This window comes from Rana temporaria, chromosome 8 (assembly GCF_905171775.1).
Source record: "Rana temporaria chromosome 8, aRanTem1.1, whole genome shotgun sequence".
Lineage (NCBI taxonomy): Eukaryota > Metazoa > Chordata > Amphibia > Anura > Ranidae > Rana > Rana temporaria.
Window position 1 is genome coordinate 6,731,500 of NC_053496.1, and position 13,359 is coordinate 6,744,858.

The 13,359-nt window shown below is 55.5% G+C and overlaps 2 protein-coding genes across 2 annotated transcripts in view; one reads left to right on the top strand and one right to left on the bottom strand.

Moving 5' to 3' along the window:
• The window catches only part of ARMH3 (armadillo like helical domain containing 3), a gene marked incomplete in the record, with an annotated part of 166,030 nt that extends 161,243 nt beyond the window's left edge, over positions 1-4,787 (bottom strand). The window contains 1 exon segment of the mRNA XM_040361250.1: positions 4,662-4,787.
• A 3,097-nt stretch (positions 4,788-7,884) lies between these two features.
• HPS6 (HPS6 biogenesis of lysosomal organelles complex 2 subunit 3) lies at positions 7,885-11,501 on the top strand. Its single transcript, XM_040361249.1, has one exon. The coding sequence runs from the start codon at positions 7,954-7,956 to the stop codon at positions 10,306-10,308; it is 2,355 nt and encodes a 784-aa protein (XP_040217183.1). The 5' UTR covers positions 7,885-7,953; the 3' UTR covers positions 10,309-11,501.
• Positions 11,502-13,359: the final 1,858 nt, after the last annotated feature.

Genomic DNA, 13,359 nt, shown 5'->3' on the forward strand with positions numbered 1-13,359 from the left:
GTACACGCACGTGCATGAGGGCCCCTACTAGCCTGCCCCAAGTATACTGCTTTGTACACGCACGTGCATGAGGGCCCCTACTAGCCTGCCCCAAGTATACTGCTTTGTACACGCACGTGCATGAGGGCCCCTACTAGTCTGCCCCAAGTATACTGCTTTGTACACGCACGTGCATGAGGGCCCCTACTAGCCTGCCTCAAGTATACTGCTTTGTACACGCACGTGCACGAGGGCCCCTACTAGCCTGCCCCAAGTATAGTGCTTTGTACACGCACGTGCATGAGGGCCCCTACTAGTCTGCCCCAAGTATACTGCTTTGTACACGCAAGTGCATGAGGGCAGCTACTAGCCTGCCCCAAGTATACTGCTTTGTACACGCACGTGCATGAGGGCCCCTACTAGCCTGCCCCAAGTATACTGCTTTGTACACGCACGTGCATGAGGGCCCCTACTAGCCTGCCCCAAGTATACTGCTTTGTACACGCACGTGCATGAGGGCCCCTACTAGCCTGCCCCAAGTATACTGCTTTGTACACGCACGTGCATGAGGGCCCCTACTAGTCTGCCCCAAGTATACTGCTTTGTACACGCACGTGCATGAGGGCCCCTACTAGCCTGCCTCAAGTATACTGCTTTGTACACGCACGTGCACGAGGGCCCCTACTAGCCTGCCCCAAGTATAGTGCTTTGTACACGCACGTGCATGAGGGCCCCTACTAGTCTGCCCCAAGTATACTGCTTTGTACACGCAAGTGCATGAGGGCAGCTACTAGCCTGCCCCAAGTATACTGCTTTGTACACGCACGTGCATGAGGGCCCCTACTAGCCTGCCCCAAGTTACGCATTTACTCTCAAGAATTAAAGTATACTTAGTTGATACAATTAAACATATATAAAAAAAATTATATTATATTATAAACACACACACACACACACACAGTATATACTAGTTCTTTCAAACAGGGCACTGTAAAGGGGGGGGGGATCAGCATGGTACAGTATAGGGGAAGCAGGGCACAGTACAAGAGGTCCTGAGTGTACAGTACAGACAGTCAGGAAGGCACAGTGCAGATGGGGTAGTAGGGCACAGTGTGGGAGGGTCAGGAAGGCACAGTGTGGGTGGATCAGGAGGGCATAATACAGGGGTCAGTAGGTCACATTGTAGGTGGTTTAGAAGAGCACAGTACAGGGGGTCAGGAGGGCACAGTGCAGGGGCAAGCAGCGCGCAGTGCAGGGGCAAGCAGCGCGCAGTGCAGGGGCAAGCAGCGCGCAGTGCAGGGGCAAGCAGCGCGCAGTGCAGGGGCAAGCAGCGCGCAGTACAGGGGCAGGGAGGGCACAGTACAGGGAGGGCACAGTACAGGGAGGGCACAGTACAGGAAGCAGGGGGGGCACTGTACAGGGAGGGCACAGTACAGAGAGCAGGGGGGGGCACAGTACAGGGAGGGCACAGTACAGGGAGCAGGGGTGGGCACCGTACAGGGAGGGCACAGTACAGGGAGCAGAGGGGCACAGTGTGGGTGGATCAGGAGGTCGCAGTATGGCAGTCAGTAGAGCACAGTGTGGGAGGGTCAGGAGGGCAAAATGAGGTTGGGTCAAGTGGGCACAGTGTGGGTGGATCAGGAGGGCATAGTACGGGGGTCAGTGGATCACATTGTAGCTGGTTTAGAAGAGGACAGTACATGGAGTCAGGAAGGCACAGTGTTGGTGGGACAGAAGGGCACAGCACAAGGGGCAGTACAGGGGGAAAGAGGGCACACAGTGTGGTTGGGTCAGGAGGGCACAACACAGGGAAGCTTCTGGCACACATATTTCTTGTTCTGGCGGCTGTCATTGGGCTAAACATACAATTTGTAAGGAAATCTCCTCCCCCATCCCACCTTCCGGCGCTCTGCATTGGTTCAGGAAGAATCCCCAGGGCGGAGCATTTTACTGCTCCTGTGGGCGGGATCTGTAATACTCCGATCCCTGCCGGCCCTTCTCCCCGCCCCTCTCAGATGCTTACATCACATGAGACGAAGGGGGGAGAAGGGTCATCAGGGGGTCGGAGCAGTACACGTCCCGCCCCCACACCAGAGTCAGGCCAATGTGCCCAGGAGTGGCCCCCGATAGCCAGGCTAGTCCGCTGGGGCCAATGTCATCACACGCCCAGAGGGTGGCGCCCAGCATCCGCCTAGGAAGAGAAGACCGACTTCCCTGAGGCAATATGTGTCAGAAAACAAAGTAACTGTCTACAGGATACAAAAGTTTTATTATTAGGAAGGTCCCTCCCAGCATGATCTGTCAGCTGAGACTTGTGGTGCCAGAGCAGCCTGGGAGGCAGAGGGCGCCCTCTGCTGTCCTGACTGCCAAATGGCCACAACACAACAGGGCTCGGGGCATAAAAGTTACATGGGCCTCCCGCTTACTCTCACGGGTCTGTGAAGTACCCCCCCCCCCTTTCCCAGGCTCTGCCACTCATTTGGGGGGCCACAATAAATGTGGTTAGGGTGGCGGGTGACAGCAGCTGAGGAAACATCCTTTGCACAATCTGCTCTTCCGACTGTGAACCTGGAAGAGCTCAGCTCCGATCACTTCAGGTCACGACGGGCAGAAACAGGTCGGTCCAGGTTGGGCAGAAACAGGTCGGTCCAAAGCAGAAAGAGGTCAGTCCAGGTCGGGGAACAGGGCAGAAACAGGTCGGGGAACAGGGCAGAAACAGGTCGGGACAGGTCGGAACGGGCAGAAACATCCCCAGGTGGGAACAGGTCGGGACGGGCAGAAACATCCCCAGGTGGGAACAGGTCGGGACGGGCAGAAACAGGTCGGGACGGGGAGAAACAGGGCAGAAACAGGGCGGGGAACAAGGCAGAAACAGGGCGGGGAACAAGGCAGAAACAGGGCGGGGAACAAGGCAGAAACAAGGCGGGGAACAAGGCAGAAACAGGTCGGGGAACAAGGCAGAAACAAGGCGGGGAACAAGGCAGAAACAGGTCGGGGAACAAGGCAGAAACAGGTCGGAATGGGCAGAAACAGGTCAGAACGGGCAGAAACAGGTCGGTCCAGGTCAGGGAACGGGGCAGAAACAGGTCGAAATGGGCAGAAACAGGTCGGGACAGGGCAGAAACAGGTCAGGACGGGGAGAAACAGGGCAGAAACAGGTCGGGGAACAAGGCAGAAACAGGTCGGGGAACAAGGCAGAAACAGGTCGGGGAACAAGGCAGAAACAGGTCGGGGAACAGGGCAGAAACAGGTCGGGGGAACAGGGCAGAAACAGGTCGGGGAACAGGGCAGAAACAGGTCGGGGAACAGGGCAGAAACAGGTCGGGGAACGGGGCAGAAACAGGGCGGGGAACAAGGCAGAAACAGGGCGGGGAACAAGGCAGAAACAGGGCGGGGAACAAGGCAGAAACAGGGCGGGGAACAAGGCAGAAACAGGGCGGGGAACAAGGCAGAAACAGGTCGGGGGAACAGGGCAGAAACAGGTCGGGGAACAGGGCAGAAACAGGTCGGGGGAACAGGGCAGAAACAGGTCGGGGGAACAGGGCAGAAACAGGTCGGGGGAACAGGGCAGAAACAGGTCGGGGGAACAGGGCAGAAACAGGTCGGGGAACAGGGCAGAAACAGGTCGGGGAACAGGGCAGAAACAGGTCGGGGAACAGGGCAGAAACAGGTCGGGGGAACAAGGCAGAAACAGGTCGGGGAACAGGGCAGAAACAGGTCGGGGAACAGGGCAGAAACAGGTCGGGGAACAGGGCAGAAACAGGTCGGGGAACAGGGCAGAAACAGGTCGGGGGAACAAGGCAGAAACAGGTCGGGGAACAGGGCAGAAACAGGTCGGGGAACAGGGCAGAAACAGGTCGGGGAACAGGGCAGAAACAGGGCAGAAACAGGTCGGTCCAGGTCAGGGAACGGGGCAGAAACAGGTCGAAATGGGCAGAAACAGGTCGGGACAGGTCGGAATGGGCAGAAACAGGTCAGTCCAGGGCAGAAACAGGTCAGTCCAGGGCAGAAACAGGTCAGAACGGGCAGAATCGTCCCCAGGTCGGTCCAGGGCAGAAACGTCCACAGGTAGGTTTAGGGCAGAAACAGGTCGGTCCAGGGCAGAAACAGGTCGGTCCAGGTCGGGGCGGGCAGAAACAGGTCGGTCCAGGTCGGGGCGGGCAGAAACAGGTCGGTAGATACTTATCCCATGCAAAGCTCTACAGACACCTGGAGTTCAGTGCAACAATCATCCCTGGTGATCCCGCCACAAATAATTCTCCATTCTGGCACTTCCTGTTCTGGTGACAACCGCGTCCCGGTCACGCTCCTGCGTTGTCACCCTAGTCACATGCGCTCCCCCCCAAGTAGACACCTCCAGCGCACGCGCCGTCACACCTCACTCGGGCGCGGTCTGCCATCGTCGTTGTACACAGGAAGTGGCTGAAAGAGGCGGCAGGAGATCCACAGCAGAGAAATACCAGAAATATAAGTGATCTGAGAGGAGATATTATGAGGGGAAGACCATGGCTGGTGATACTCAGATACACCGGTGTGTGTGTGTTTGGTGGGTATTGGTCATCCTGCTGGGACTTGTAGTGCCACCACAGACTGAGGGACACAGGAGAGGCCTGCTGGTTGTTGTGGGACTACAAGTCTCAGCTGACAGATCCCCCTTCCCTTCCCCCCACAGCACTACTCACCATCCACCACCAACCATCCACGCTCACCCCAGCCCAGGCCCAGCTCCAGACAGGATACAGCGCTGGAACCCGGCAAGTCCCCCTCGGAGGGGTGTTCCTGCTATTACTGTCCGGCCCGACGCGCTTTATTCTATTATATTCACCAAGCGGCTCCCCCCGTACTTTCTAGGAGGATGGTACGCTCCACGGACACGCCCTCAACCCTCTCTCCTGTCACTCCTCTGCCCCGCCTAATCGCTGACAGAAGAGAGGATTGTGACAAAGTCCACGCCCCCCCAGGCTACAATAATAAACGGTGATTGGCCGCTTACTCGCGGAAGCCGATTGCTTATTGGAAAAAAAGGGAAAAACCGGAAAAGGCGTAAAGAAGCCACGCCTCCAGCCAGCGGCGATTGGCTAGCTGCGGTATTTGGCTGCAGACTGGAGCTCCACCCTCCACCCTCCACCCTCCATTTATTTTTTATATCAGCCTTTTCGCGGCCAGAACAGTTTTTATATTTTATATTTTATTTTATTTTTTGCACACGATTAACCACTTCAATACCAGGCACTTCCTGCCCAGGCCAATTTTCAGCTTTCAGCGCTGTCACACTTTTTATGACAATTACACTGTCATGTAACACTGTACACATATGAAATTCGTATCATTTTTATCACATAAACAGAGCTTTCTTTTGGTGGGATTTTATCAACTCCGGGGTTTTATTTAAAAAAAAAAAGACAGAAGATCCGTAGCCCCACCGAGGCTCCACCAAAGCCTCATAGAAGCCCCACTGAAGTCCCACCAAATCCTCATTGAAGCCCCACTGAAGTCCCACCAAACCCTCACTGAAGTCTCATCGAAGCCCCACTGAAGTCCCACCAAACCCTCAATGAAGCCTCATCGAAGCCCCACTGAAGCCCCACCAAACCCTCATCGAAGCCCCACTGAAGTCCCACCAAACCCTCATCGAAGCCCCACTGAAGTCCCACCAAACCCTCAATGAAGCCTCATCGAAGCCCCACTGAAGCCCCCCAAACCCTCATTGAAGCCCCACAGAACCCTCATTGAAGCCCCACTGAAGCCCCAGCAAACCCTCATTGAAGCCCCACCAAACCCTCATTGAAGTCCCACCAAACCCTCATTGAAGCCCCACCAAACCCTCATTGAAGTCCCACCAAACCCTCATTGAAGCCCCACCAAACCCTCATCGAAGCCCCACTGAAGTCCCACCAAACCCTCATTGAAGCCCCACCAAACCCTCATTGAAGTCCCACCAAACCCTCATTGAAGCCCCACTGAAGCCCCACCAAACCCTCATCGAAGCCCCACTGAAGTCCCACCAAACCCTCAATGAAGCCTCATCGAAGCCCCACCAAACCCTCATCGAAGCCCCACTCAAGTCCCACCAAACCCTCAATGAAGCCCCACCAAACCCTCATTGAAGCCTCATCGAAGCCCCACTGATGTCCCACCAAACCCTCATTGAAGCCCCACCAAACCCTCATTGAAGCCCCACTGAAGCCCCAGCAAAGCCTTATGGAAGCCCCACTGAAGCTCCACCAAAGCCTCATTGAAGCCCACCCAAAGCTTAATTGAAGCCCCACAGAACCCTCATTGATGCCCCACTGAAGCCCCAACAAAGCCTCATCGAAGCCCCACTGAAGCTCCACCAAAGCCTCATCAAAGCCCCCCCAAAGCCTCCTTGAAGCCCGACCGAAGCCCCACCAAACCCTCATTGAAGCCCCACAAACCCTCATTGAAGCCCCAACAAAGCCTCATCCACACCCCACTGAAGGTCCTCCGAAGCTCCACCAAAGCCTAATCGAAGCCCCACCAAAGCCTCATCAAAGCCCCACCGAAGCCCCACCAAAGGTTCATCGAAGCCCCACCGAAGCTCCACCAAAGCCTCATCGAAGCCCCTCTGAAGCCTCTTTAAAGCTCCACTGAAGCTCCACCAAAGCCTTTATCAAAGCCCCACCGAAGCGGCACCGAACCCTCATTGAAGCCCCAACAAAGCCTGATCAAAGCCCCACTGAAGCTCCTCTGAAGCTCTACCAAAGCCTCATCGAAGCCCCACTGAAGCTCCACCAAAACCAAATCGAAGCCCCACCAAAGCCTCATCAAAGTCCCACCGAAGCCCCACCAAAGCTTAAAGCGGATCTCCACTCTAAAGTGGAGTCCCGCTGATCGGCACCCTCCCCCCCTCCGGTGCCACATTTGACACCTTTCAGGGGGGAGGGGGGTGCAGATACCTGTCTACAGACAGGTATCTGCACCCACTTCCGGCCCTACGATACGGGCAAAGGACGGGTTTTTTCTCCGCTTCCCGTCCGTCGCACGTTGTATGCTGGGAACACTCGGCTCCCAGCACACAGCGGGAGCCAATCGGCGGGCGCAACGCGACTCGCGCATGCGCCGTAGGGAACCGGGCAGTGAAGCCGGAGCGCTTCACTTCCTGGTTCCCTCACCGTGGATGGAGGGGGGAGCAGCAGGGTGACGAGCGATCGGCTCGTCATCTGCTGCGATCACCGCTGGACTCCAGGACAGGTAAGTGTCCTTATATTAAAAGTCAGCAGCTGCAGTATTTGTAGCTGCTGGCTTTTAATATATTTGTTTAGTGGCACATCCGCTTTAATCGAAGCTCCACCAAAGCCTCATCGAAGCTCCACTGAAGCCTCATCAAAGCCCCACCGGGAAAGCGAATAGAGTCCAATGCACGCTATTATGAGCAGAGATTGTAACGCTGCACCGATACCAGCCAACAAAATGGCGGCCTCCATGGCGGCGACAACTTAATGTTCGTTAGCCGCTGTACTGTCAAAATCGCTAAATCATCCAGTACCGGACTATATTCGGTTGCCGGTGTTGTGTCCAAACAGAAACTCATAAAAAATATCCAATTATTGACGTTTTAAAGAAACCGGAAGTAGAATTTCTGACGGGTTGGAGTATTTGGCAGAACAACGGAACACAGGCATTTAGAAGCCGCGCCTACGGTGTGCAGCGATTGGACAGCCGGTCTCAGGAGCTGGTGGGGCTTGTGAGAAGCCGCAGGCTTATTGGGAGTCGTCTTTCTCAGGCAGCCAATGACAAGGGAACAATCACACAGGCCTCCAGAAGCCGCGCCTACGCAGCGCAGCGATTGGCCAGCCCTGTCTTAGACGCCGGTCCTGATTGGTGGACTTTTTTTTTTTTTTTTTTTAGGCCGGGCAGGTGACCCGGAAGTCAGTCAGCCAGTCGAAGTCTGGTCCCGTGACGCTCATTCCTCGGGTCCTCTACTCTCATGCCGCTGCCACCCGCTGACGGGACATGAAGCAGTTCGGGTCCGCCGAGCTGGTGTCGGACTATGGTGACTTCGGGAGGCCGCAGGCCCTGCGGGAGGCGCTGCAGAGCTCACCCGGCGGCCCCCGCCTCTTCCTCAGCCCGGACGGACGTTACTTGCTGGTGTGGCTGGGCCCTCAGAGGCGGCTGCTGTCCTTCCTCCACATCCCGGCCTCCTCACCTCCTCTCCAGCCCGGGGACTACCTGGAGCACAGCTGGCCGGCCCAGTCCCCTCCCCTGGTGGGCCTCCTGTTCCCTCAGAGCCCCGGTCAGGCCTGGACCATGGCCCTGGTGTGGGAGAACGGCCGGGCCGAAGTATGGAGCCCTCCCCGGGGCCCCGCCGACCGATCCTGGACCCTCCTGAGGAGCGCGGAGCTGTGTCAGGGGCCGCGGGCCCGGGTGGTGTCGGCCTGCTGTTGCCACGGCGACGAGCTGCTGTGGTGCGAAGAGCGGACCACCGCCAACCTCCTCACCTACTGCCTGTGCCGCCGGAGCCTCCGAGTCAGCGGGCGCCGCGTCGACCCGGGCGCCATGACCATCGTCCTGCACCACAGCCCTCCCTACGACGTCCTGGCCGCCGCCGGACGCGTCTTCATGGTCCCCCGCTCCGCCGGGCGCCACCCGGTGCTGATCTACGCCCCCGCGGAAAACTCCGTGACCCTCGCCGGCCTCGCCGCCGGCGTCCTCCACAGCAAAGCCTTGGGCGAGGCAGACGCAGACTACAAAAAGCTGATCCTGGAGTGCGCGGGGGCCGCCGCCGACGTGGAAATCCGATACGCCGCCTCGGGCGACCCCGGGAGCCTGCTGGTCGCCACGGCCGCCGGGCGCATCCATCTGCTGCACGGGGACGGGACCGCCCGCCACGTCTACGACCTGAGGGAGAACTTGCGCGCCGACGCGCGGATCAAGATGGCGGTTTCCGGCGACACGCTGGTGTGCACGATTGACTCTTGCTTGTATCTCATAGACGTTCGCAGCGGCCGCCTGACGGCGAAGCAAGCGCTCAACGCCGGGGAGGTGCTACTCATCGACGTCTCGGAGGGCGGAGACGTCCAGTTGATGACCAACGTTGGAGTTTACAAAGTGGGGGGAGGGAGCGGCGCAGCGACGCCGCCACCACCACCGGCGGAGTCCGCCCTCCTAGACATGGTCTACGAAGAGGCCTGCAAGTATTACCAGAGGCGGAGCCTCAGCAGCACTAAACTGACCGCGCAGAGCTTGAAGGAGAACGGCATGTTCCAGGCCCCCATCGCCCTGGCCGCCATCCTCTGCCGCAAAAGCGAGGCCGCCAAGTACGCCGAGCTGCTGGGCAACATCGACAACGAGCTGCAGAGCTTCCTCAGCCTGGAGCTGCTGAAGTCCCGGGCGGCCGGCGCGCCGCGCCCCGACGTCGCCAGGTGCTGCGACGAGCTGGTGGACCTGGAGCTGACGCGCCTCCTGCAGGCGGACCCGGACAGAGACGGCCTGGCGTACATCAACTCACTCTTCGACACCTTCCCCAAGTCCGCCTGGGCGTCCGTCCGCAACAACTTCCAGTTCCAGCAGAACGGGGACGGCAAGCTGGTGGTGCGCGCCACCGCCGACCTGTGGAAGAAAGTCCTGAGCCCCCTCCCGCCTTCAGCGTCCCAAAACGGGGTCCACCCGCTCTTCGAGGTCATCTGCCAGTCCCTGTGCGCCAACAAACCAAAATGGCTGCCGGGCTTCGTCCAGCACGCCCAGGAGTGCTCCGGCCTCTACCGGAACTTTACCTCCAAGGAGCGCGGCGAGGGGGCGCCGCTGTACAAACGGGCGCTCAACGTCCTCAACAAGCGCAGGGATAACACTAACGTGGAGCTGGAGGTGGAGATCCTGCTGTGCAGCGGCAGGCCGCAGGCGGTCATCCAGGCCATACACACCCTGATCCGCCTCCAGCGCTGGCCCCGGGTCATGGAGGAGACGCAGCGCTACTCGCAGCTCAACCCGCTCATCAAAAAGGACATCTTCATCACGCTGCTGGTGGAGTTCGTCCAGCACAGGCAGCTGGACTCCTACGTGCCGCAGCTCTGCGACCTCTGCCCCGAGGACTTGACCGCCACCGACATTCTAAGGATCGTCCTGCAGAACGTGCCCAAGACTCCTCCTGCGGCGGCGGTGCAGCCGCCGTTCTCCACCGACGGCGGGAAACACTTAACCATGGGCTTGCTGAAGCCTCTGCTAAACAAAGCGCTGCAGAGGCAGTTCAGGAGAGACCAGAGCTTCCAGGGCCCGACTTTTCCCCCCGCGGCCCCGCAGCGGACCAACAAAACCGCGGCCAACGGGGAGGACCTGTCACCCCCGGACATCTACGCCACTAAAGCCTTGTGATTTGCTGCCTTTGGTGTACAGTAAGCACGGATCAACCCCTCCCCCGCTACTCCTTATTTATGTTCAGTATTACTTTGTTTATATTTTATTTGTAAGCTTCAGCCAATCGCTGCTGGTTTTGGACAATTTTTTTTTTATTTGTTTTTTTTGTACGGCTACATTCACACGGGTGAGGTAGGTGTGATCAGAGGTAGGTTTGCAATGTGGATTTCTATATGCACCCTCCTGGGGTTGATTTACTAAAGCCTCCATTCACACTCGCGTTGTTACTCCAATAGTTGTGGATTTCTATTGCGACTTTGGCTGTTTGCATTGACAGCTTGCTGATGCGACTTTTTGAGAGTTTGCATTGCAGTTCAATGGGGTTTCTTTACTAAAACTGCAGAGAAACCAATCCGCTTCCAGGTTTTATTGTTAAAGCTTCATTGATCAAAGTGAGATCAGAAGCTGATTGGCTCCCATGCACAACACTCTCTAGTTTTAGAAAATCTCCCTCCTATGACTTTCAAGTCGCATCAAAGCGCAGGAACCTTTTTGAGAGTTTGCATTGCAGTCTAATGGGGTTGCCTTACTAAGACTGCAGAGTGCAGATCTGCGTAGAAACCAATCCGCTTCCAGGTTTTAGTAAAGCTTCATTGATCAAAGTGAGATCAGAAGCTGATTGGCTCCCATGCACAACACTCTCTACTTTTAGAAAATCTCCCTCCCGTGTCTTTCAAGTCGCATCAAAGTAGCGCAGGAACCCTTTTGAGATTTTTGCGTTGCAGCCTGGCTCTGTTGAGAGTTTGAATTGCAGGTCTGTCAAGTTGCATCAAAGTAGCGCAGGACCCTTTGTAAGAGTTTTGCAGTGGCTTGTAAAAGTTTTCCTGCGTTACTTTGATGCGACTTGAGAGACTTCAATGCAAACTCTCACAATGGTCCTGCACTATTTTGATGTGACTTGACAGACCTGCAATTCAAACTCTCGACAGGGTACCTTTGCCTCTTTGCAGTCTGTGTCCCTCAAGTCGCATCATAGTAGCGCAGGACCCTTGTAAGAGTTTTGTAAAAGTTTCCTGTGTTACTTTGATGCGACTTGAGAGAGACTGCAATGCAAACTCACGACAGGGTACCTTTTTTGCTTCTTTGCATTGCAGTCTGTGTCTTTCAAGTCGCATCAAAGTAGCGCAGGAACCTTTTTTTTTTGAGGTTTGCATTGCAGCCTGTGCCTCCTCAAGTTGCATTTAAAGAGTTTGCAGTGACTTGTAAAAAGGGTTCCTGCGCTACTTTGATGCGACATGAGAAAGCCCGCAATGCAAACTCTCACAAGGGTCCAGCACTATTTTTGATGCGACTTGACAGACTGCAATTTAGACTCGCAAACAGGGGTACCTTCGCTACTTTGCATTGCAGTCTGTGTCCCTCGAGTTACATTTAAAGTATCGCAGGACCCTTGTAAAAGCTTCCCTTTGATGCGACTTGAGAGCCTGCAATGCAAACTCTGACAAGGGTCCTGCAATCTGTCAAGACGCATCAAAATAGTGCAGGACCCTTGTCAGAGTTTGCATTGCGGTCTGCATCTCTCAAGTGACATCAAAGCTCTTAACAAGGGTTCTGTGCTACTTTAATGCAGCCTGTGCCCCTCAAGTTGCAATGCAAACTCTCGCACGGGTCCTGCACTATTTTGATGCGACTTGACAGACCTGCAATGCAAACTCTCGACGGGGTACCTTTGCTACTTTGATGCCACTTGAGACACGGACTGCAATGCAAACTGGCGAGGGTCCTGTGCCATTTTTATGCGGCTTGGCAGACTGCAATGCAAAGTAGCGAAGGTTACCCGTCGTGAGTTTGAATTGCAATCTGTCAAGTCGCATCAAAATGGTGCAGGACCCTCGTCAGAGTTTGCATTGCAGGCTCTCAAGTCCCATCAAAGAAAGCTTTTACAAGTCGCTGCAAAAACTCTTACATTTAAAGTATCACAGAACCCTTGTAACTTGAATCACAGAACCCTTGTAAGAGTTTTTGCAGCGACTTGTAAAAGCTTCCTTTTTGATGCGACTTGAGAGCCTGCAATGCAAACTCTGACGAGGGTCCTGCACCATTTTGATGCGACTTGACAGATTGCAATTCAAACTCACGACGGGTAACCTTCGCTCCTTTGCTTTGCAGTCTGCCAAGCCGCATCAGAATGGCACAGGACCCTCGTCGGTTTGCATTGCAGTCCGTGTCTCAAGTGGCATCAAAGTAGCGAAGGTACCCTGTCGAGATTTGCATTGCGGGCCGGTCAAGTCGCATCAAAAATAGTGCAGGACCCTTGTGAGAGTTTGCATTGCAACATGAGGGGCACAGGCTGCATTAAAGTAGCACAGAACCCTTGTAAGAGTTTTGATGTCACTTGTGAGACGCAGACCGCAATGCAAACTCTCACAAGGGTCCTGCACTATTTTGATGCGACTTGACAGACTGCAATTCAGACTCGCAAACAGGGTGCCTTCACTACTTTGCATTGCAGTCTGCCAAGCCGCATCAAAATGGCACAGGACCCTCGCCAGTTTGCATTGCAGTCTGTGTCTCAAGTGGCATCAAACTCTTACACGGGTTCTGTGCTACTTTAATGCAACTTGAGGGGCACAGGCTGCAATGCAAACTCTCACAAGGGTCCTGCACTATTTTAATGCGACTTGACAGACCTGCAACATGGTTACCTTCGTCGCTTTGATGCCACTTGAGAAACGCAGTGCAAAGTAAGCAAAAGGTACCCTGTTGAGAGTTTGCATTGCAATCTGTCAATTCGTATCAAAATACTGCAGGACCCTTGTGTGTTTGCATTGCAACCTCTCAAGTCACATCAAAGTAGCGCATGAACCTTTTTTTTTTATACAAGTCACAGCGACTTTTAAGTTGCATAGGCTTCCATTGAAATACATGGGCTGCGACTTTATGGGCTCGATTTTACTAAAACTGCAGAGTGTAGATCAGGGGGTCTCAAACTGGTGGTCCTCCAGGTGCTGCAGAACTACAAGTCCCATGAGGCATTGCAAGGCTGACAGTTACATTATGACTCCTCCC